Source organism: Falco cherrug, chromosome 7, assembly GCF_023634085.1.
Source record: "Falco cherrug isolate bFalChe1 chromosome 7, bFalChe1.pri, whole genome shotgun sequence".
Taxonomy (NCBI): Eukaryota; Metazoa; Chordata; class Aves; order Falconiformes; family Falconidae; genus Falco; species Falco cherrug.
The window spans coordinates 31,532,559-31,557,272 of record NC_073703.1 but is presented as its reverse complement, the minus strand read 5'-3'; the positions used below and the strand labels follow the sequence as shown (position 1 = coordinate 31,557,272).

At 46.0% G+C, this 24,714-nt stretch overlaps 1 protein-coding gene across 1 annotated transcript in view; it reads left to right on the top strand.

Annotated features, from left to right (window-relative positions):
* PRKCH (protein kinase C eta) overlaps positions 1-24,714 on the top strand; it is a 121,596-nt gene that overhangs the window by 69,982 nt on the left and 26,900 nt on the right. The window contains exon 10 of the mRNA XM_055716395.1: positions 3,213-3,367. Coding sequence (XP_055572370.1) covers positions 3,213-3,367 — 155 coding nt within the window. The remainder of the gene's footprint in view (positions 1-3,212; positions 3,368-24,714) is intronic.

Here is a 24,714-nt window from a genome sequence, read left to right as displayed (position 1 = left end):
GGCTAATCTCTAGATACAGGCCAGCCTTGAAATGAACCCAACTGATCCCATGGGCTTTGTTTTCCTCCAAGTGTTTCTTTATAGTCTACAGGAACAATTGCTTGGTGGCTTTACGCATCTCGATCCCAGTCCAGAACTGGTGCAACGTGATTTCCTCATGTGGCTGCCACTGCTGCAAAGGCTTTCGCGTCACTGTTTCCTGTTGACTCAAATGCTCCTTTTCTTACTTTTGCCGATGTCAAACAGAGATAGCAGATCAGGGGAGACTTCTGAGCAGTGCAGCACAGAAAAATAGAAATGTGGCAATTTCAGCATTAAGCCCTGTCAAAAAACACTCCAGCTTCCAACTCTTCCTAATTCCTGCTCGTAGTCCCCAAGAAAGGAGGCACATAACTCTTAAGTTAGGTTCAATCTGCAAGTGCCTGAACTATCTGCTGTTTCAAGATTTCTTTTTCCTGGCCCTTTTTTAAGCTGTTTATTCACTCTTACCTTGCCTGCTGGAAATGGCCTTTTTTTTCCCCTCCATCATAAAATACCACTGTTTGTTTTATTTCTCAGTGATTCCTGGGAGAGTGGTTGGTCTTTATGGTTTGGCAAGCAAGTTTTAAGAGTAAAAATGGAAGACCTTGCCTGGTTCTTAGGTGCTGTTCCCCAAAGGGTGGTCCTTACTGCTGATTTTTCTGATACTTGTTGCCAGGCATGTAGCAGGCCAATGCACAAACACTGTATTATTACCGAGTTGGTTTACCTATCCTGCTCTTTTGTTCAGCAGCCCTGTGGGATTTCTAAGTGTTAGAAAGCTGCACAGACAATTAGCTGGACCTCTTTATAAAAAATAATAAGTTTGAGTAGTCCAAAGTTCTGTATTTATGCTTGACCTGTGAAATGAGACTGTGGGTGGAGGTGATTTGATAGATGTTAACACTTGTGAACACATGCACAATACTTGCTAACTTTGAAGTTAGTCTGAAGCAAGAGCTGTTTGTAGCAAAAACCTGCTAGTGCCATGACAGCAGTGATGTGAATTTAAAACTGGCTGTTTTGGTGCTCACTTGAACATTTAAGAAAGAAGTAGTATCTTCCTTTAAGCATCATACTACAGACAAGTACCTCCAAAAGTCTGAGAGGGGCTGTGAAGTTTTGCCTGCACTGGAGAAGCAGGACATGCATGTTTTAAGATAGGAAGACTTAACTTTGTTTCCTTGAAGCTCACCTCTGAGGAAAGAGTAAAAAAACACATGCATGTTCACCTGACTGTATGCATGTTTGTACAAGCGTATGTATTACTTACATAAATACACACACACACATCCATTGTCAGATTGCTGAAAAATTAAATTACATCCTGTTGGAGATCAGGCAAGAGGGATTTCTTTTTTAAGTACGGGCTTGAAGAGATGCCTGGACAAGCTTGGCTAGATAAGCACGTGTAATGTGGAGAGATCAGTGAGGAAGGAGGTGGGAAAGAATAACAAGGAGATGGAAAAGGTGACCTGACTGGCAAGGCAGAGGCGATGTGTGTGCTGCAGCTGCAGGAAGGGTTGCTGAACAGGTAGGCACAGCATAGCCCATCAGTTTAACCAACTGCAGCGAAGACGTGACGTTAGAGATCTGATGTGGGCTGAAGAGCCAAGGTTGCTGGTGGGTTTGCATAGTTTCTGCTGCTCTGGCTTAGACTGCTGCCATAGCCGAGCCAGCTTGGATATCTTTCAGCAGCCTTATAATGAACAACGCTACATTGTTTCACTCTGTCTTTATGTGGACTGGAGATGGCACTTAACACACGGTCTTGGCGCTACATGCTGTAGTATTGGGAGACTGCTGGGAACACATCTATCTTAGCTTCTGGAAGGAGCTGTTGAGCAGAGCTCAGGACGGTGATGAGAAGCAAGCTGACACAAGCCGTTTGCTTTCCTGCTCATGTCTGGGGAGGAACGCAAGGATTCCTAGTTGCTTTTCTTCTGCTCTGTGCATCTCAAGATGTTAATACCAGTAGTCATTTCGAGCTGGCTGGCTGCCAGAAAGTGGAGTATAACAATGTTTATCCTCTTAAACTTAGAGAGGATTTAAAAGTAGCTTGTAGATAATTAACATCGGACCTGGGAAGGAGCTTGTGGGGAAAGAAGGGCAAATAGTACCATTAAAAGGCTTGACTGGTCTCAACTGAATTGTTTGCCTGTTTTCCAGTTTGCTTGTTCCTGTTACTCAGAGGAAAACTGAAACAATCAGTACTGAATGTCCTGAAAGAATTACATGGGGAAATTTTTGAACCAGACTGCAACAATTCTAGGGTTTAGTTTTGTGGCAGGTCACTGTGTCCTTCCTGCCACAATTAAGGGAGCACCCCTTCTGCATGCACTAAACCCATACCCAGACTGTTGGGCATGCAGCTTAAGCAAGGCCTCCATGTCTGTAGACTTTTGCAAAAGCCAGAACAAAGACACACACACACACCCCTCAGAGACCAGCAGCCATGATTAATGAGCTGAACTGCATTTCTGCCCAGCAGAAACATTGGTTTGTACTTTGTCCTTACCAGTTCCTTCATCACCCAGAGGTGTCTGCAGGTTAATTAGAGGAGTGCTGAAATTTGAGGGCCCAAAAAGGCAGCTGCCCTGCAAAGTGTATGGCAGGAAATCCCATTCTGGAAAACAATGCACATTCCCCAGAAAAAGTGTTGGGATACCCTTGAGACAACATCATCATGTGCCACTGTGGCAAAGCTGCAGTCTGTGAGATGTCTGGTTATGCACATTACGTTGTGGAGCATCTTTCCCCAGAGATCTGAGGTGTGTAGTAGAGAGCAGGTGACTTTTTGCAGATTTCTCTTGTGCCCACTCAGCTCAGAGTGCTGTTGAAGGGGTATCATCCTTACCGGTTCAGGCTAAGGACAGTTCAGGAAACCCAACAGGAGCTGGTCAGTGAGGAGCACACACCTACTGATATGCCCAATCTGCATGTGAACAGGATTTAATTTAATGACTGGGGGAAAAATCTTTGGGAGGAGTGCAGGGCAAGGAGATACTAATGGACCTTCTTGGTATTGACTTAATCTTTCCTGAAAAAATCAGGGTGTTTTTTTCCCCCCAATGTCTCGTGGGTATTTAATCTGTTTTTGTTTGGGAGATAATAGTTGTACTTACATTTTTCTGAGCCTGACAGAGGAGATGATTAATGCTGTTCGTATCTGTTGTGTTTGTGTGTGTGTGAAGGATCGCCTGTTCTTTGTGATGGAGTTCGTAAATGGCGGGGACTTGATGTTCCATATTCAGAAGTCGCGTCGCTTCGATGAAGATCGGGCCCGGTTCTATGCTGCAGAAATTATTTCAGCCCTTATGTTTCTCCATGAAAGAGGCATCATTTATCGGTGAGCTCTGCATTCATTCCTTCTCTTGGTCTGAACCCCATGGCTGAGATGATAGCTTGAGTTTTCTGCTTGGATAAATAACTGTCACTTGCTGCCCACCAGGAAAAAGTTGTCAGCTGGGGTAATAGTACCTCTGCTTTGCCACTGCACATTGTCCAAGGTGCACCAGCTTCCAGGAAGGAGTGAAATTTCTGGCTGCAGTACTGACTACAGGGAGGGCCTTCCTACGATGTCTGTGCAAGCACATAGAAGAACAGGTTTTCCTTCCAAGGCACAGTGGCTAGATTTTGCGTTAGTGTTAATTCATGCAGCTGGTTTATATCAGCCCCAAAACTGCCCCTTGCCTGCACCTCAGGTGCCTGTGTGGCTGCTGACCGACAGAAGCCTCTGCTGTGGGTCTGCTCTGTGCCGTAGAGCACATGTCAAACTGATAACAAAGGGGCAGGCACTAAGTGAAACCTTCCTGGGTTTTCTGGGAGGTAAATGCAAGGAGCTGTTGCTCTTGCCACTGTGTGCCTTGATATTTAAAGGCTAATATGTGCCGGTTACACCAAAGCCTCCTTATTTCCCTGCATTAGCTACAGGCCTGTGTTTTAAACCCTATCTGTTTGACATACCTACCCAGTGCCACTCAGCTCAGCCACTAAAAGTCTTTTCAATTCCTGCCGTGATCCTACAGCAGGAGTTTTTCCTTCCTGCCCATGTTGGGCATCTTTGTGTTTGCGGCAGGATCAGAGCGTCAGTGCCTCCCTGCGTCAGCCTCCGCTCCCAGGTCTTAAGGCTGTTCTCAGGAAGCTATTTCTCATACGCAGCTCTCTTTTTATTTCTTCTTTATTATTATTCTGTACTCAGGGGGGTAGTTTGAATATATTTTTTCCCCCTTCTGTACTGTCAAAGTGCTCCCATATCAGCTGAAGCATCAAGGCATATACCAGCTAGCATGGATCAGACAGCCAGTCTGCTTTGCAGAGGTCTCCCTGGCCAAGACGACCATTTGACCAGCATCTTCCCATGTATACCAGGGGCAGAGCAAGACCTCTTCTGGGGTGAAACAGGACAGATGAGCAGGGAGATGTTGGCACTGAGACAGTCTGGTTATGCAGAAAGATTTCTTTTTGACATGCTTTGCAGAACACTTCTGGCATCCTCTTGCCCAGAGCACTGGAAAGGAGGAACAGTCAGTTGTTTTCTTTGGAATACTGTTACTTGGGTTCCAACAGCAAAGCATGCATATTTGGGTATGGTCTGCAGCAGCCCTGCTCAGTCCTACTTCTGGTATGCCAGCACTGCAAAGAATAATGTCAGCTCTCTCATTTTGCTGCTTGGTTACAGTTGTACAGCTGGGACCCACAACTGGATCCAGGATGAGACCAGTTCCAACCCAGTCACACTCTGTTAGTGCCATTTCAGACTGTGGGTTGGGCCAAATGCCACTTGGTTTGGGGCTTTGCATGGTTTAACGCAGGCAGTGCAGTCCTGTGTTTAGTAGTGCATCCTTCTATATCAGATAAACCCAGGTTTGAACACACTAAAACCAGAATAAGTGAGGACTAAAGTTGCCAAAGGGCCAGAGGCTGGGTGGGGGACTCTTTCCTATCTTGATGGTGAGATGATAGGATAAATCAAGTAAAAGCCACTTCTCTTTCTCTTCCTAGCTTGAGCTCCAGTAAGAAATAGATGGTCAGGTGAGGACAGAGAATGTTAAATTATTTTTAAGTATGAGATCATATGATACATGTGGTACGGTGAAATAGAGAAGGAGTGTCATTTTAATATTCTCCGGGACCTGAGAGTATGAAAATTACTAGCAATGTATATCATATGTATCAAGCTTCTAAAGCATGGTGATTGTCTGCATAGACTAGCAAATCTACTTATTCTACAGCTGGATTTCAGTCTAGAATCATAGAATCTTAGAATCACTTAGGCTGGAAAAGGCATTTAAGATCATCAAGTCAACTGTAAGTCTAATTCCTCCCTTGTGAATAATGCCAGCCACTGAAGAGAGACCCTGCCAGATAATTACGCAAATGACATTATCCTTAAAATAGTGACATCCAGTAGTTATTGTCAATCATTCAGCAGCAAAACTGCATCTGTGCATAATGTAATGCTACTGTGCTTGCAGCCTGCCCTGTCCCCTCCAGCCTGCTGCCTGTCACAGGGCAGGGGTAATCCATCCCTTTGGATTCTGGCACTCTCCAAGTGCTGCCGTAATTCGTGATAGAAACTGGAGGAGTAACTGAAAAGCTCCTTGAACAACTGCACAGGCTTTGATCTTGTTGAGAAACTGGTTGAGCCATGGAGTCAGGTAGCTTCAGCTGCATGGGGCAGATTTGCAGGGGGGTGACTTTTTTAAAAAAACTTAGGGTGATTCCATTCTGGAAGATGTAAGAGGAGAGCTGCTGGCTGCAGCTGTACTGAACTGAGGTTGCTTCTGTTGGGTCATGAGCAGCAGGCTCCTGGAGGGAGTCTGCAGGATGGTAGGAGGTACTCGGAAGGGAACCACTGCACTTGTGTAGGAGAGTTTGGAGATTTTATGATCAGAATGAGAGTGCTTGCTTAGGAAGCTGGGAGCAGCAGGGAGAGACACCAGGAAAAGCCTGACCAGAAAGTGTTTGGCCACAGGCTTGTCAATGTGCCTCTTCTTTCTGGATTCCCAGGGTCAACAGAGTAAGAGAGTTGCTGGCCTAAAATACCTTGGGTCATTTATTTTTATTGTGGGTTAAGCTTAAACATAATACTACGTGTTTTTCCTTGCCCCCTTCAAGATTAAGCAGTTCACGAGAGAGTCTGCATTTACCAACACAATGAGTATTCTCCTGGTAAGTCAAGTTGGTTTTGCCACAGGTGCTGCCAAAACTGGGTCTTCTCTCCTTTGAAATGCCAGAGAGGCTTGAGAGCCAGCACTGATAGTTCATCAAGAAGGAGCTGAAATGTGTCACTTTGGTGTGAGATGACAATGCTGGTAATGGCTAAAATCAGGCATTTGGTTGATTCCTTTTTCAGCCACACATATGCAGTTTGAAATAGCCATAGTGAAGTGTTTCTTCAAGTGCTTCTGTGAGTCTGTGAGAATGGAGTTCCTGAGGCAGATGGTGTATTTTGGTTATATGTGACTTTTTAATGTTAAAACCAGGCTTACTGCTGGATTGGTGCTCTCATAGGATGGTTTTCATGATGCAACTAAAATTTTCAGTGAGTTTGCTCCTTACTTCGAGGAAACTGCTTTTTGTTACTAATCCCTGACCAAAATAGAAGTCCCATAAATGTAGGTATGTGTATTTGGGGCTTTCTAAAAGAGCTTTCAGTTCCATGGATTTTTTTTTTTTTCATTTGCAACACTGCAAAGGAGACATGGCTTTCTGACCTTATTGAGGAAACATCTCTGTCTTTCCCTAAGCTGAGGTTTAGCTGTCAATACAGCAACGCCTATTCATAGTTGCTTCCTGAAAAAAATGGCAACAAGTACAGTGTGGTTCCTTATCCCATCATACAGAGGAATTAATCCAGCCGTGAAAACAAGCTTTTCAACATGTCACATCATAGCGTATTGTGCACTCCTAACCACAGAGGAATAGGACAAGGACGTATTTAGGATCAGCTCATGCTGGATGTTGCCAGGAAAAGGTTAGGCAGTAATCAAGGCTATTGTAGATAAAATCTTTGCTCACAGGGCAGTATCTTGCACAGCTGCTTTCTTCAAGCTTACTTCTAAAGGAAAACAGTGCTGGGTCCTGTTGCAGGTAGGTAGGTTGGTGTGCGATTTTTATCTAAAGACTGTTAGGTGCTATTTTTCTTGAGGCAGCACTTCCCAACTTTCACTTTCCAGTTCAGCAGTTCCCAGGGTTGGCTTCTGTGTGTGCTGGAAACAAAACAAAACAAAACAGCAGGCACACCTGAGCAGTGGCTTACTCAATGCAAGTGAGCTAGTCTGCTCATAAGTATTCTAAAGACCAAAAAGGTAGTAAATGATCATAAGAGTTTATTTTAAAAGCAGGACTTTTCCTTCCATGTAGCATTACTGTAAGAATGGCTGGTCTGCCCTGCTCCCCTCAAAGTCAAACCTTTGCATAGGTTGATGTACAGCTTTGCTAGTGGAAGGGTCCAGTAGCGAAGGTCACCTACATGGTGTCCCACAACAGAGGCATCATACCTGTGTATTGAGGTCAGATGCAAATGTTTTCTTTAGTTGTTGTAGGCTTGGTGGTTTGGTTTTCTCTGCAGGAGGGGGCTGAGGGGTTTGCCCTGCAGACTTTTTCAGTTCCAGAAAGATAATGGCCTTTTACAGGTGACATGAAGCAATCAACCCAACCTAATGGCATGGTCTTGATTTTTATGACAAACCTTCTTTCTCTCCCTCTGCAAATGTGTCTCACTGGTAGGATGCATGGGCTGAGATGGTCACTTTTCAGAACATGTCGCTGCTACCTGCAGAGGCAATACAACATGCAGTATATATGGTGACATACCTGAACTATATCTGGAAGCAGAGGCAGAGCGTCACCTTTGCACCCTGCACTTTAATGCTGGTTTTGCCAGCCCTAGATATGGAGTTGGATAGCAGAGCCACCTGCGTGCCCCAGCTCACTGCTTGGCACGGCACAGTGGCAGATGCATCGTTAAGGGTATAGGGAGGCATGTAGGTCATGTAGCTGACCAAGAGCCAGAGGAGCCAAAAGGCTGGGCTACAGACCTTGAGAGGACTAGCTGTTGGCTGGCTGAAGAAAAACCTTGTTTTTATCCTGAGGGCTCATGCTAGTTAGCTTATTCCACTGCCTTTGTGTCTGTATTGCTATTTCTAATGGCCCTTCTAGAGATGCGAAGGGTCTGCATGTGCTTCATCCTGGCTCTGAATGTGGGATGGTGTGCACAGAGTCCCCATGCTTTGATGTGGCACCAGCCACCATTAAGTTGGTCCCCGGTGACTTGATTGTGTTTAATAGGATGTGTGGTCCCTTTGGAAGGCATAAGATAATTATACAGCTATCCAGATGAGAACATGGTCTTGCCTTGGGGCTGAATACTAGCTCTTGGGGAAGGTAAGAGCGGCTTACTAACAGGAATTGTTTTACTTTCCTGTGTGTTACCAGAAAGCATCATGTTCATGTGTGTGGTACTCCTTATGACAGGGAAAAGCTCTGTCTCCTCTGGGATCTGGAAAGATTGCTGTATAGTGGCCAGGTCTCTGAAATCATCACCTTTCCCTAGTGTAGGAGACCCATCAGGTCTGCAGCTGTGCGTCTCATGACTGTTGGCTTTTATAGGGAATGAGTTTTTTGCAACAGGTTAATTCCCTGCCAATTCAAACAATAAGCCTGTGACACTTGAAGGAAGGTTTACATAAGCCTTTTACGGAGACCAGTTTTGCTGGAAAGACTCCTATTAACTGAAACAACACTAAAGTTTCTTTCAGCAAAATCAATTAAAAATTACATGCTGAAAACAGAAGCTGAATGCCTTTCCTAATTACATACAGCCACTGTTAACAGAGCAACTCTTACTAGTGTGCTGTTTTGCTTTTTCCATGGGTCAAGGCATTGTAGACACGGGATTCCTCATGTTCTCTCTCTGTTGTTTTTTCGGGGGGATTTTTTGGCAGCTGGTGATTTTGTTTATTCTCATCTTATGCCCTTTCTGACATCTGGAACCAGATCTTGTTTCCCCTGAAGTCAAGGGCCTTTCCCCAGGGAGGTAAATTAGCAGTCAAACTGGATCTGTGACTGATACCAGCAGTGCCCTGCAAGGCAAATGGGCTGGCTGGGGGCCTAGCCAGGGATTACCATTGGTTTGCTCAGGTGCTATGCATAGCTTTGTTTTCTTTGCAAATAAGGATAAATCTTTTGTTTAATGAGGTGTTTTTAAGCTTTTCCGAAAGTTTTTGCTTGTGGTACAGTAGATGCATCTGTAGGCAGTGTGCTGTGTTTGATGCCTCCCTCCTCCCCAGCCTGAGTCAGCTGCACGTGGGCAGAGGCATGTTGTTTGCATTGGGAGGAGGTGGTGGGACAGAGCTCAGCCAGTGTCCAGGGGGCTGTGACCCCGGCTCCATTGAGGGCCACAACCTCAGCTGTGGGATCTGGTCCCTACCGCTTCCAGGAGAGCTCCTAGACTTGGTGCTTTGCTAGATTGGGGCCCTGAGGATGAGAGTAGATGTATGTAAGCAGAACAACATGAAGGGTGTGCTGCGTTATGAGAACAGCGGAAATAATGAAATATAAGCAGATTTTACAGTGAACGAGTCAAGCAAATCAGCTAAAAGCAGTGAATTGGCACAGAATAGCATACCAACAGCCCCGTCCCTGCAACAACTGCTTAGTGCAGCAGAGAAATTTTCATGCCAGAGTCTGGAAATACTTTGTTCAGCTTTAGGAAATATAAAGGAATGTCTTTTAGGGTCAAGAGTGTAGTAATGTCTGTGGCTATCTTATCTGACAGTCAACAGCTCATGTAGACTGATCTGTGCTTCTAGACAGCATGTCTTCCACATTGTTTTCCACTCAAACGTGGTTGCTGCCTGCTTGCAAGCTGGGCTCTTTTACAGCCTCTGGCAGGCAGTGTTTAAAGCGTTGTTTCTCTGCACTTGATCAAACGGAAAGTGCAGAGAAAAAACCTCAGCCTCTCACGTTTCCATGTCATGTTTAATCAGTCACTGTGCGGGACAGTTTAGTCCTGATTTACAGTTATGCTTACGAAGAGAAGTCCTGTTTTGAGATCCACATATCAGATCTCTGTGCCCCATTGACTCTACTGTATATAGTCTGTGAACTTCAATGCAACTTTCCACATGACTAAGGACTACTGAATAGCCTACAGAAGTTATTGGCTCTGCTAGTGTCTACTTTTCCTTTACGGTTATTTAAAGGGACTGATCTGAAACCTGCAAACCCTGCACATAACGAGTTTGTATAAATCATTAAAACCCAGAGCTCGAAGGGGTTTCAAGAGTTTGTCTAGTTCATCCACCTGCCCCAAGGCTGAATAACCTTTACCTAAATCTCTTGTACTTTCACTCTTCTCCTTTGGGGTAGTTGTTAACATTTGCGTGTAATAACTTGTGTACTACGCTTACAGGCACTGACGCATTTACTGAATGTTTGAAATGAGTGAACGGTGTTAGCTGGGAATTCTGGTACTGGTACGATAAAAAAAAAAAGCAATATTGCTCACATGTGGAGAGGGTAAGTGATTAGATGTGACTTGTGTTCTGTCATTCTTTTTTGTGACAAGTACATCCTTATGAAGGCATTTCACAATTAAAAAGCACACAGATGTAATTTAAGGAATAGCTACATGTAACGATTACAGACAGGTTCTTAAAGAAAGGAGCCCAGAATTAGACTCAGTCTTTATTAAGTCCCAGAGCACCTGAGAATATTTAGGTTAGAATTTCTGAAACCAAGGCACTTTTTTCTACAAAAAGACTGTTCTTCTTGCCCTCTTCATTCCTTTTTAAAGGTGTGAAGGTCATGAGAAGGAGCAAAAATAAAAATCGGAATAAATTTTAAAATGTTACGTAAAATTTATTTTTTAAAACTGCCCCGAAATATTATTGCTACCTTTTTAGCCAGAACTGCTTACCTGACTTTTAACATGTCCCCTGATATCAAGGGCATTCAGACCTATGATTTTAAGGACCTAATTTTGAAAACTTTTTCTCTGACATCTCCAGAATTGCCCAGCATTAATCCAATCATTTTATTCATCTTTGTACCCACCTTGAATTGAGAGAGCTTTAAATATTAATGTCAGAGAAGATGACCCCTGAGTTAGCATTGGGGAGGCTGATATATATAGCTGTGGAAAAGGTCTCTGTCAACCTTAATAAATGTTTTGTGCAATTTTTTAAAACAAAGATTATGCCAAAGAATGCTGTTGCATCTGCTCCCTCCGACTTGCTGAAATGGAAGATTTCTTGCAACATGACAAGTTGTAGTGGGTGAAGCTACTATATATGTAAGGGAGACAATGAGAAAAATCAGTATTGTTGACATACTTGGCCTGCAGCAACTGCCATAGCTATCCAGGGATAATTTGTCTCTTTTAGCTGTAGCAAGATCAGTGCCTGGAGTTTCCTTTGTCAATAATCTCAATGTTTAGATCTTGGTCTTTATGTCAGTGAGCATGTAGGTACTCTGGTTTTCTGCAGAGTAATTTTGTAAAGTCACCCAGCAATTTTTAATATCAATGGTGCATCACTGTAACACCTTGTCTTTAGCTCCTAGTTCAGAGTCATCAGGTGCCTGTGATGATACAGAAATTAAAAATGATAACACAGTAGAAAATCTCAACTATTACATGGCAACACTGCAGTAGTAGTTGTCTGGTTTAGAATTCAGAATTTCCATGGGAGAAAACTCCTATCTTCTGCCAGTGGTACCCTGGGCAGGACAGCGGGCACAGCTTTGCTTCTGCCCTCTGTGTGCCAGCCGAGCTGCTTGTAGTTAGCTGCTGCTGCGGGCCAGGCTGCAGATTGCGAAGCCTGTTCCCATGGAGCAAGGGGAAAGCATTGCTCATCATTTGGCCTCTGAGTCATAACACCTTTGCTGTTAATAGGATCGAGAACCTCTCCTTTTATGAGGTGGTGCCTAAAGGCACAATTTAGTCTCAGAATTGTATTACCCCGATTATTATTCCGCTAAAGCAGGTGGCGGTATTCCAGCTGACAACAATGGAAGTGGGAGCAAGCCTTCAAGTCTCAACTGTGTACAAGGTGTGATATATTCCAAACCACAGAGATCCTCCATGCTCTGAGCTGATTGCTTTTGAATCAATTAAAGTTTCACAAGCACGATTTATTATTAACATCTAGAGCTGCTTTCACAAATCTCTCAGCAGCATAGTAGAGAAGTGCTTATGAATCAGGAAAATTCCTTCCAGCTAGGAGAGGTTATTTGCTAGCTAAATCTCTGATCCAGTCATAACTGCCATAGCAAAGTCCATCAAATAAGCATATGAATGTTTGCATCTAAAAAATTTCTGATCTATGCCGTTTCAGGGAAGGCAGCAGTGTCATGGTGCCTCGCCAAAGTGGGTCATGGCTTCTTTCTTTGTGTTGGAAAATGAAGGGGGCTGGAGGAGGGAGGGGGCGGGGAGGAGAGGAGTTGAAAAAAGCAGGGTTAGCTGTGCAAAGTAGCAGGGGGAGATTATTCCATGTGCAAAAACCTGTGTGGTAGAAGTAGTGGTTAGGAAGCGATCCCTTCAGACTCTTCATGGGCTTTCAAATGAACCTGCATGTGCTACCGTAGCGAGGCTGCAGCACGTTTCAGCATGCAGGCTCCGTGGCACCCGCGTTACAGTCCAAGCTGATGTGTGACATTTAGTATGTGGGCTTCGGGTTTTCTCTTCCCTTCTCTGGGTCTGGTTACGTTCCTTGTGACATTTACCTACGTATGAAAATGGAGCAGTGTCCCGGTGGCCTTATTGACTTGTACCTAAAAGCCGAATTAGAGTGCTTTGTATTTCTGGTTGTCAGTATCTCTTGACTGTAAGTTGAGAAATTCTATGCTTATCAATGTTTTGAGGATTTTGACACAATCTTATCAAGTTAATGTAGCCTTTGCCATTGCCTCCACCTTCTCTTAATTTTTCTTTTCCTTTATAACCATTCTTCCTAGCTGGAGCTCCCCATTTCAGTATTTCTCGTATCACTAGTTCAAAACCTGGTGCCCGAACAGCGGCTTTACAGCCAGAATTTCTACCTTCAACCGCTGTTGAGCACAGAAGGGAGCAAAAATCTTGGCAGCTGGCTCCTGCTTCTTGCTTGTCTGCCCAGCCTTGATAAATGAGAAAGCCAAGGAGCTGCTCTGACTCTTGCCAGCTGGCCAAGCTCCCAAAGAGACAGTCCACCCACCCCCCACAAAGGTCAGAGTGCAGCCCTGCCCGGCCGCTCTACCCTTGCCGGAGCATGGAGCAAGAGCCGGTCCTGCCAGCCCTGCTCCTGCTGGGGTCTCTCTGGGACCAGGGCCAGCCCCCGCGGGAAGGTTACAGCTCTCGGTCTCTCTGTGCCGCCTGGGATGCCGCAAACGAGCGGCAGATTCAGCCAGCCCAGCTCACGCCTTGAACTGCTGAGTTAATTGCAAAATTGTGATGGCTGGTAGATGGCAGTCAGCTGGTGGTAGGTTTGAGATGGGCCTAGTGTAACTCATACCTGAAGTCACAATTTTCCCCCTATACCTACCCAAAGAGAAAATGCCCAAATAAGCCTTTATTGCCCCATATCTGTTAAATAGATAGCTTTTATTTGTGACTGAGCCACTTGAAACATGCTTTCCTGTCTGCTTTCAGAAAGGCAATACTAACCTGTGCTGCTTCTTGTAAATTATGATGTTTTGGAAAGGAGTCAGCTTTTCAGGAAAGCGAGACCAGCATTTGAACCTTTAAAGCCATGAGATGTCTGTGGCTCGAGTGGGCTGGCGTCTGATTCATGAGTGGAGAGTCTGTGTTGCGCATCCCCCTATAGTCTTTTGATCTAGCAAAATTGCCCTGCTCACTCAGATCAGTGACTCCTGTGACAGCGATAGCCCCCGGCATTTTGTGCGATAAACATCATGGAAAACTGTCTTGCACCCTGCTCTGTTTATGGCACCTCATCATCTCCAGTCACAGCTGCCTTTGGGGTCCTTCAGGGCTGACAGCTTTCCCCCAGGTCACAGGGCAGTCAGGAGAGGTTTCTGCCAGAGCTGTTGGATGCTGCTTCCCAGCATCAGCTGGTGACGTTTCTGGGTCCCTGCTGGCCAGGAAGCAAGACAGCAAATTCCAACTATTGCGTGAACCAGTAAGCCGACACTGGACTAGGGACGTGTGAAAGGGAAGGGATGATAAGTGACAGTTTCTGCAGCCTAGCTGTTATCTCTGCACGAGTTCAGTGTGACATGGAGTATCAGGTATCTCCACGTTCTGTCACATCTAGGACAGGTTAATTGAAGTCATTGTTTGACTGACTGAGAGCCTTCCCTACTTTCTCTTTGCTTTCTTACAACCAGATTTGTGCTGAAACTCTCCACCTCTTCTCCAGGGAAGCTCCTAATATTCCCAAGTCTTTGCTCTGCTTGTGACTTCCTCGAGACCATGCTGTGGTTTGGGGTGGTTCAAGCTCTCCTGTTCCCTGGGGGATGCATCCAGGTAGAAGATGGCTGTCCTTCAGCAGGGTTGGCTTGTAGATGTGAACACATAATTCCCTGAAGCCCACACCAAGTACATAAGAATGCCTGTAGCCACTGGGTATAATGCAGGCATCACTTTTCCTCGGCCTGTGTTGGCAGGGCCGTTTGCAGCACTGGCCAAGTGAGTGGCTGCGTCCCAGGCACTGTTACGTAAGGAAGAATTTCAACATTAATTATGTGTCTTGGCTTTAGGTTTCATTCTGTCTCTCTGGACACCAGAAGTAGTCTCAGAAGATTCAGTGTGGCTTCTGCAAACAAAACAAACTTTATTTTCCAGGCTTTGGGCTCTACTGCTTTCTCCTGGAGCATCCGCTCCTTTGGGACATTTTCCCTTTGTTTCCCCGCCACCGAGAAGGAACAGCAGTTTTCTGGAGATGCTGCTGAGCATAGCTAACATGCTAACATATTAGTGCTGCAGCAAGGCTGGCACTTTCAGTCAGACAGATTAAAAAGGAGAACTTAAGCTTTCCCTTTGCTCTCAGCCACCTTCCTCGTTCTGAAGGGCCGGAGGAGGGAGGGAGGGATGGACTCAAGGCGCTGCTGCCGGCCGGGCTGCAGAGGTGGTCTGGGGCAGAAGTGCGGGCTGGGGAGAGATGGCTGTGGGCTGTTCGGATCATGTTCTCGCCCTAATGGCTTTCCACCCCCTCATCCTACCGCGGCTGAAGTCATTAATGCTCATTAAGCCAGGATGGAAACAAACCCAAACAAGAAGAGTCTACAAAATAATTCTGTTACTCCAGACTGTTTTGGTTTTTTTTCTTGTTGGGTTGTTGGTTGGTTGGTTTTTTTCCAATGAAGCAATTGTCATCCTGTCATCCCATTTTTAGCCAGACTGGAAACAATCAGCAGGACAATAGTGAATTCCCCTCCTGGGGAGGCAGTCACGGGATCTGCTCCCGGATGGGAAAGGTGAGGCGCCTTCCTTCGACTGTCTTGGGGGGAAGAATCTCCCTCACCAATTCCCGTGGGCATTGCTGAGAGCCCTGGTTTTGTGCAGCCCTTCCCGGTGAGTCACAGCCTCTGGCTCCTCTGAGCCCTCTGGACCGGTTGCATTTTCTCGCAGCCCGCTGCAGGGTTAACCCTTCTGTGGTTTCACCCAGGTGCTCTCATGCGTGTACGACCCATCCCACTCGCTGGCTGATGATGTAGATTGTGGGTGCCAGAAAGTCATGAAGTAATCTGTGGTTTAGACCAACAACAGGCTAGTACAGAACTCACACAGAGGAGGGGAAGATTTTTCCAGTCTTGCTCATCTGAGTGATACTTGATCTTAGGAACGGCTGTGTAAGGGGACAGCGCTTCAGAGCAGGGTGCTGTGTGGTGTGAGCAAATGTACTGGAGTTTGGCAAAAAGCAGGGGGTGCAATAGGGGGGACAGGAGCCAGATGAAGTCCTGTGGTAGCACCACAGAAAGCCACGATGCAGCTCGGCCAGAGTGACCCAGGAAACCTCTCAAATCCTATAACTGCTTGTGACATGGGTTATGTGAAATGCTGTCCTCTGCCAAGGGCAGAGCCTGCAGCTGTGTCACGCTCAGGCCCTTCTTTTTGCTGCTGAGTTTGGTTGTAGCACGTGGGGAAGCGCTGGATTCCCCCTCTTATCACTGCACCTCCATGCAAGGGCACCGTGCCTACCTGGCACCAGCATCCTCACTGCCCCAGAAAGCACAGATGGGACAGGGCATGGAAGGGCAGGGTCAGGTAGGAAAGTAAAGTGGCCATGCTGCCGGAGGAGTAGGCAGAAATGACCAGAGAGAGGGACCTTGCTGTCTTCAGCTTCTAAAAAGCAGCCCTGATGACACCTTAGTGACTGGCCAATGCAAAAAGCAAACACTTTCCTTTAAAGATGCAGGAAGACGCTAAGCCTGAATCCGTGTTCTGTCTGGGCTTTGCGCATGAGGTAAAAGCCACAGGGCTGACTAGCAAGGTGCCAGAAAAAGCTCCAGCTGCCCAGGGCAACCGAGGACAAAAGAGAGCTCTGCTTGCTGGGCTGCTGGGTTTAGCAGCAAGTCACCGCGTCTTTGAGTAACGCGTCACTAGTGCTGGAGCTCTGACGTCAGTGCTGTGAAGGTGCCATGTGGGCACCAGAGCCGTCGGGCTGTGGAGTGCTTCATCTCGAGGTACAGAGCTGGAGTGGTGAAGCACTTGGTGAAGAAATCTGCCGTACAGGCTCGTCTGGGGATGCACGGTGGGAAGTGTTTCTGCCTGATCCCTGAAACTTGGATTAGCTCTGGGGCAGAGCCTCCTGCATCCAAACTTCATACTGGGTGTCAGCTGCACCCGCTCCGTGTCTGGGCAGAGCCCCTCTGGGAGAATGCTTTGCTTGCTCTGGGGGAATGAAAGGCTGTTGATAAGGGTTGTCATCTTGTTGAGCGTTTTCTGTTTTGAGTCATTCCAGTCATGGTGAGGGTTGCTGGCAGTGCCAGGAGTGACAGCGAGCACTTAGTTGGGGACAGCGAACCAAACACCCAAGGGTTGAGTTCCAGGTAGCAGGCGTGGCTGTGGAGACACAGGCATGTGCAATGGAAATGCAGAGATTCAAAACCAATAGTACAAAATTAAGGAATTGACTCTAGGGGAAGCAAGCTGGGTTTGGATTTGTATCACTGTGGTGCTTCCCATGTCACCACACAGACAATGTGAGGTGTGAAGCGAAAGTAGCACTATGTTTAAAAGTTGATTCCCAATGCACATGGATGTGATCTTGATGTGAAAGTGGCTGCTATGTCATGGTGTGGTGGCTTTCCTGTTACAGTCTGGCACGAAGTATGCTGCAGCACCCACACCACCATCCCACACACAGCGTTCTCTGCTCTTAACCCTACCGTGAAATCATTTCTCATGCAAAATCATGAAGAGATTTGCAAACCATTTGTAAAGTAAAGCACTGTGAAGTCTGCTTGAGAACAGAAGCTGGGGACACGTAAACACACGTGCAGAGAGGACAGGGGTCATCTATTGCTCCTTGTCTGGGTAGCCTGTCTAGAACAGTTCCAGGAATTCATTAGCTTTAATGTATCTTTTGTGGGTGATGCATTTCAGCCTGTTAAAATAATTCACTTTTTGTTCCTTTTTCTCAGGGCAGTAAAGGGTCATCCTGCTTTCCCTGAGCCTCTATGTTCTTCCATTAGTCCTTGATCAATGATTTATTCATGGGGAGAGTATTTGAAAACAGCAGTCCAGCCTGAGCATAGCGGCACTCAACTGTGTAGATAGATGAGTTTGAAGTACTTGATGATTGAACCCACTGGAATTGTCAATAACATTAACAACTGCTTTCCTGCCACAAAATAAAAATACAGCTTTGAGGTAGAATGTGCTACACTTTGATGAGAACATGAGCTAAAAACCAATGCGCGTTAGATGCCACCTGGGTGTACCTTTAGCAAGCAGACAAGGACTTTTTTGAAAAACATCTTTCCTTCAAGTTGACTAACTTGTATTGTGATAGAAAATTGGTATTGTTGTGCAATTCTGGCCTGTGTAAACACGAGAGGTTTAGATACAAAATCTTTAATTCTGAGTTTTGATCTGGTGTGGTGCCATCACGCCTCTCAGCAAAGATTTCTGTCTGGTTTGCCTGTTGTTTCTTGTCTCCCTAGATTAGAAATAAGTTTCAGTGAGGATTTGTGGTGTCGTCTTCCTGCAGAAAGGGATTTATAACCAAGACACTCAAGCATATAGTCAAGGCCTGTGTAAGCAAGAGGGACCTGACAGCTTCAGACCTTCCCCAGTTAAAACAGTAAAATCCTGTAGTCTGTAGTGTTGGCCTGAAAAAGGCTGAGATAATAACAGTTGTCACAGGTACCTTCCCGTAAGCAAGGCATCCTGGTCCGGGAAAGAAGAGTGAGCACACAGAGTCACAGCATGAATTGACTCTGAGTCAGCCAACCGAAAGGCACATGCTGCGCATGGGTAACATCCCCAAATTCCCATCTTAGCTGGAGCTTGCTGGATGCTAGTGTTAGTCATTATTCCCATTCCTGTCCTAAAAATACCCCTTGTGCTTCCCTTACACAAACTTCCCATTTCCCCCCCTGGAGCTGATACTCTGTGTATTGAGGGGTGAAAAGAAAGGGGTGCTGATTCTTTGTGTGGCAAGGATGTGACGGTAGATGCCTGTGGAGGGACTGGCTTGTTTATCAGGGGAAGGACTGTAATATATGGTCTGGAAAGCAGTCTTTTAGTGTGGTGCACCAGAAAGCTGAGTCATGCCAGGAGGCATATTCCCGGAGACAAAGAGAGACACAGACACACAGTACTGATGGGTGTCCTCCTGCACAGTCACACGTTGCAGAGGCCCAAGTGCCCTACTGCGCTGGGGAGATGCCAGCTGGGTTGCAGAGACACTTGTGCAAGGATTTGACAGATTTATCCACTGAAAACTCAAGAGGTGAGCTGTGTGAAGACAGCCTTTACTCATTCAGGTCCCATTTCTATCGTTTTTCTAGATGGGATCAGTTGAGACAGTGCTTGTTTTAATTTTCTGATTAATTTGTTTCATACGTCACAGGAACAAGGGAGTTGGCAGCTTTTGGGGCATGGTAGCCGTGTCAGCTGAACTCCTGACTCCTTCTCTAAGTTACTTGTGCGTTGCTTGCAATCGGGCAGCCAGCTAAGGCACCTAATTTGGGAACTTAGATGGCCTTGCCAGCTGGTGAGTTGAATTTTAGAGGGTCTGAACTGCCTTGGGAAAACACCTGTCTCCCTGTCCTAGCTGGAGCCCTGACCAACAAGACTTGTGGGTTAAGTACCTGATGCGACGCGGGGAGAATAACAGCCAGCATTGTTCATGGGCACTTCGGGGTCTGCTTGCTGCCCGTGCGGCATCTGGCTGGGGTGACACGTGGGATCTAGTCTGTCCCTGTTGGCCTGGCGCGCAGCTCGATGTCACTGGTTCCTGCACGCAGACAGCTTGGGAGGAGTCCCCAGAAGTGGGAGCGAGATTGCAGAGAGCTTGACATGCCCAGCCAGGAATTTCACCTGGCTCTGCCCTGCTTATCCAGGATACTTGGGCTTCACACAGCCCTGGGTGAATCACCTGTAAGGAGTGAAAAGCAACAGTAATCCACATGAAATAAGAAACTAAATCTTGGGATAATGACCCATTTGCTAGGCTCCTACAAATACCTCTTCCATCTGACTTCACTGCTGTTATTTAAGTGATTGTTGTGGTGAAATACAGGGAGATCAGAGCAGTCAGGAAAGCACTTTGCCCGCAGGTTCTCTGGAGTCACAGAAAAGAGAGAATCAATGATACCAGTGATGGTCTCAGGTTTTTTAAGAAACATCTCTCAAGACAGCATCTCCTAGGAAATATATTTAAACTTCATTCTAAAGGGGGCTAGGCAGTGTTCCCTCCTGCGCAGTACTAGCATGCCTGTGTGCTTTGCGCCCACAGTGTGTCACTAGCATGTAGCCTGCTCTTTTGCTGCGTGCGTAAAAATTCAGTGCAGGTGGTGAGATTTTCAAAAACATCCATGCTGGCCCAGTGTTGCTCCTTCAAAAGTTAATCGTCAATTTGGCAGTGGAATTCTATGGGCCAATGCAAAGTGCTTTTAAAAATCCCATCTGAAAATACAGTACTTCTGCCTTCACCCTTGTTCATTCCATTATAGAAGGGAGATTAGCACCTATAGCCTTAGCTTTAAAAATCTGGATCTGTAATTCAGAGCCTTAATAAGGTTAAGTAATTTTTTTTTTTTTTTTCTACGGGCCTGATCCAAAATCGACTGAACCTGACAGGACTTTTTTCCACTGATCAGGCTCAAAGTGAAGTGAATTTTATCCACATCAGTTGAATATGGAGAAGTTTGCCTGACTAGACATACAGGTTCAATGCAGGAGTGTCTTCCCCACAAAGCCCTGCCGCATTACCAGACTAGCACAGGTTTGTTTGCTGCCCAAGCCATTGCCAGAGGCAGTCTGCACCTATGATCATGACGGATAGGGCCAGCTTTTTTTTGTGTTGGGTTTTTTGTTGTTGTTGTTGATATTTCCTGGAGTGAAACATTCCTCCTAAGACTCTTGAGTGTGTGGAGGGTGGATTTCAAGGCACCTGTGAGGTTGTCAGTGAGGGTGTGGGAGAGTCGCTTTGGTGTGAGCTACTAATTCCCCCAGGGTAGGCTTAGTGGCACGAACTGGTGAAATAGGGACCTGTCAGTCTGTGCCGGTGGAAAGAAGAGTCTTTTCAGCAGCACAGTCCTACCCTGATCCTACCAGGACAGCTTGGAGCTGGGACAGGGCCTTTGAGCAGCTCTGTGATGGGCTGTGGGCAGTTGGTGATCATTAACCTGGAATAACTCTTTCACTCCATCTTGAAGTGTTGAGACTGAGGGCACAAGCCTGATTTCATTTTAATTTCTGTATTAAGCTTCAAATCAGTGTTGGTCTATTTTTGTGAAAGTAACATATGCTTTTTAACCAATCTTGGCACTGTCAGTCATAAGTCCATAGCTGATTCTTGTTTGTGCATTTGGGTCTTGAGTTTGTTGTATGCCTCCTCTGAAGACTTAAGGCAATGGGACTCGCAGAAAGAAGCGTTGTGGTTGGGGTTTGGTTTTTTGGTTGTTGTTTTTTTTTTTTCTTTCCCTCTTTTTCTGGCAAGGGTAAAATAGGAGCTCTGTTGGGAGCAACTCAGCAAGTGATGTTTTAGGGCCAGCAAATTCCAGTGTCGCTGCCCAGTGGGACTGAGGAGTCTATCACAGGACTGGGCTGGCGGCTCATCCGGAGAGGGAGCGCGTGGCGTGCATACCAAGAGCTGGACACGAAGCCTTTTTCTGTCCACCTCTCCCATTCCTGCTGTAAATGGGAGGACATTTGCTCTGGGATTCAGGGAAATACCTCAAGTGTAACTCCTCTTTCCTGACTAGAGTCCCACATGAAAATGCAGCAAATTATATATTATATTTATTGATATATATATATATAAAATGTATGTACACAAATGCAGACATATAAATATATATGGATTGCACCATCTTTGGGATTACTTCAGCGCAGCAATCTCCAGCGCGTCCATGTTTCAGCAGTAATGGCTCCGGCTCTTGGCTGCCCCATTTCACAAGAGTGTCTTTTTGCCCTCGTAAAGCTGCCTTTGGAAACTATCATTAGCTCTCTTACAGCTGCCCTGCATATAATAAAGGGGAAGCTTATAGGTGTGACTGACCCTGAAGGGACTCGGGGCACCCGTGGGGTCCCACTGGATCTGTACCACTCGGGATCAGACCCACTAACGCAGTGGAAGCTGTATGATTATCTGTTGTGGTATGCCAAGGGTTTTTTTTTCAGTCTCTGCTGTGTATTTTAACTTACCACTCTAATTTAACTGGACGATGAATCATGCCCGTTCATCTCAATAGCAATGAAATCATGTCGGTAATTGTTTTAGCTTCCACAGACGCTTTTCTGAAGTGCCCAGAGGGGAGGGGAGGGGGACTGCTGGTGCTTCAAGCCATCAGAGAGGTGTTGGATCCCGGGTAATGCTAGCTCCTTTGTCATAGGAAAAGTCAACACCTTGGGTGCCACTTCATCTCTGGAGCAGCAGCCTGGGAAGTGGGGGAGTGCTGGGAGGGGACCGGTGCTCCGGTGTGGTCTGGGGAACTGGCTTCCAGAGAGACCCACCAGCAGGAAGGGGTCAGACCGATGAGGAGCCAGCAGCACTGGGTTCCAGCTTATCTCCACCAAAAAATCCATGGTGCTGCCTTAACCCAGGCAGATGGCTTGCAGAAACTTGTCCTTGTGTTTGAAGGCTGCTTGACTTTAAGATTGATGTGTAACAGCGCGCTTCTGGATACAAGTGCCAGCCGATCAGTTTAGTCTGAAGCCCAAGCAACAGAGCAAGAATTTATTTTAAAGCTTCATCAGACTTATCTCTGTGAGTGCATAAGACTGACGCGGCGTGCCTTTGGACATACTGAAAAGCACAGATGCAGGTGGGCATGAGGATCTCCCTTGGTCTCGCACAAATCTGAGCAGCAATGACCTTGCCTTGCAGGACAGTCCTTGGCTGTGTGCTCTGGTGTGAGTTTGGAGAGAAGTTCAGCCATGCGTTCTGGTGTTGTATCTGACCCCAGACACCAGTCCATGTTGCATCACTCTGTGCCATCCTGGTGTCTGCAAGAGAGGTGGAGCCTGCTTTGGAGGCTGGGTGGCCGTAATCCAGCATGCCTTTATCCTAGCACAGGGCTGCAGAGCTTTTCAAAGGCTTTGTGCTCTGCATTCCAGTGTGGGTGGGTTAGGGAAAGGAGAGAAAAGCCACGAAGCTCTGTTACATTTTACATTCCACGTTCCACTTCCACAGCTCTCTGTGGAGTCTGTAGGATGTCTTGTGGTGGGATGAGGACATAAAATCCCCAGGAATGGTGCTGGGCTCCTGGCTGGAGAACTGGAGGCTGAGATGCCTGTGGGATTGATCTTCCCCATGAGCCTCCTCTGCCTCCCATGGCTGTACAAAGCAGCCAGCAAGGACAGGCAGCTGTCTTCTGTGATATGGCCTAGCAACGGAGTGTTAGTTTTCAGTGGTTTCACTCGCACTTTCCACTTATCCTGGGTCTGAGTTGGGTCCTTGAACCTTTGTGTCACATTTCTGCTTTTGCTTTGTTCCTGAGAAATGCAAAGTTCAGTGTGGGGCCGTTGTGGCTGTGTTTATGGTTCTCTGAACACTTAAGCATGGTCAACTTTTGAAAACAGCTTCTGGTTATTAGGACAGCGCAGAAGGGCACCTTGCTGTGTTTCATTCCTACTTTCTGCTAATTATGAATTACAAATTACAAATGTCTGGAGAGATCTTCCATCATTTCTGTCCCATTACATTGCACTGCAAGTTGCAGTACGCCTGCCGCAGTCAGGCTGTCTGCTTGCGTGCTGGGCTTGCACCTCAGAAGTTGTTTGGCAGCTGGAAGAAATCTTGTCTTTACGCAAGAGAACGTTTTTCAAGAAAACAAAGAGTTGAAGTTATGTCTTGCAGTCCCTGGGCTGTATTTCAATGTTACTGCACGCCGTACTGGGAAGGACAGAACACACAGACTAAATCCCATAGGATTTTAGGGATTGTGCTGTGAGGCTATGGGTGTGTAAAGCAACACTTTCCATCTCAGCGTGTCAGCCCCAAGGGGTGGTGTGTGTAAATGGCTACGCACTGGTTGTATGCCGTGTGACGGCGGCGCTGAATCTTACCTCTGGTTCTTCGCTTGCTTCTGTGCCCCAGAGGGTGCCCTCTCTAAGCACAGTGGGGTTGCTCCAGCTATGCTGGTTTTCCCCTTTAAAGTATGACAGGAGTCGAATCAGAGGAAGCCTCCGAGGCTGGAAGGGAGCAAGAGCTCTTCCTTTCATTTGGCAGCAAAACTCAGGATTTCAAATTGTTTTCTCCACCTCAGTGTGGTTTAATCTTTTTCTGATCTCTGCTTTTTCAAAGGCCGGTAACCTAGATTTTCATTTCTGATTTCAGTATTTCCCCCTACCCAAAAGACGTGGTAGCAACTAAGCAAATAGCAGCAGCTTTGCCTGGTTTTTTATGTCCTACCTCTGATGGAATATACTGCAGGTGCCTTCTTTAGCCCCTGTTTACTGCTGCCTGCTGACACGCAGCGTTACGACTCCTTAGGAAAATTGCTTAACTCTTCCTTGATGCTGTGAGAATATGAGTTTCTGGTTATAAAAACTTACTTAACCATAAAAATAAATAATGTTTGGTTGTTATTTAGAAAAAATGTGGGAGATGTGATCCATTTTCTGTGAAGGAATTTTTAAGTGAGTTTTCTATAATCCAAGGCGCACAGGATTGGAAATAGCCTTAATTCCCAAAGTGGTATGAAATCTTTGGAACAAAACATGGAGGTCCCTAGTCCAAAGCTGGTGGAAATGGAACTGAGAAAATAATTATCTGCTTTGAGTTTGGTAACTGAATCTCCAAAATTCAGTGTGGAAAGAAAGATAGTTGTTTCAGATTTTGTGGTCCCAAAATAATTGTTAGGGCTTTTTTAAAGCACAGTATTTTTTGCAACTTGAGAGTATTGGTTTCAAAGCAAAATAAAATATTTTGGTTTGGGTGTTATTAATGAATACAAAGGAAAATGGGAAACTATATTAGCTTCACATGAGTATTTCGGGCTTTACATAAAACTGAGACCTCCATCTGTTCTCCTTATTTAATCAAAATATTGGTTTACATGTGTTGTTCACTGTAC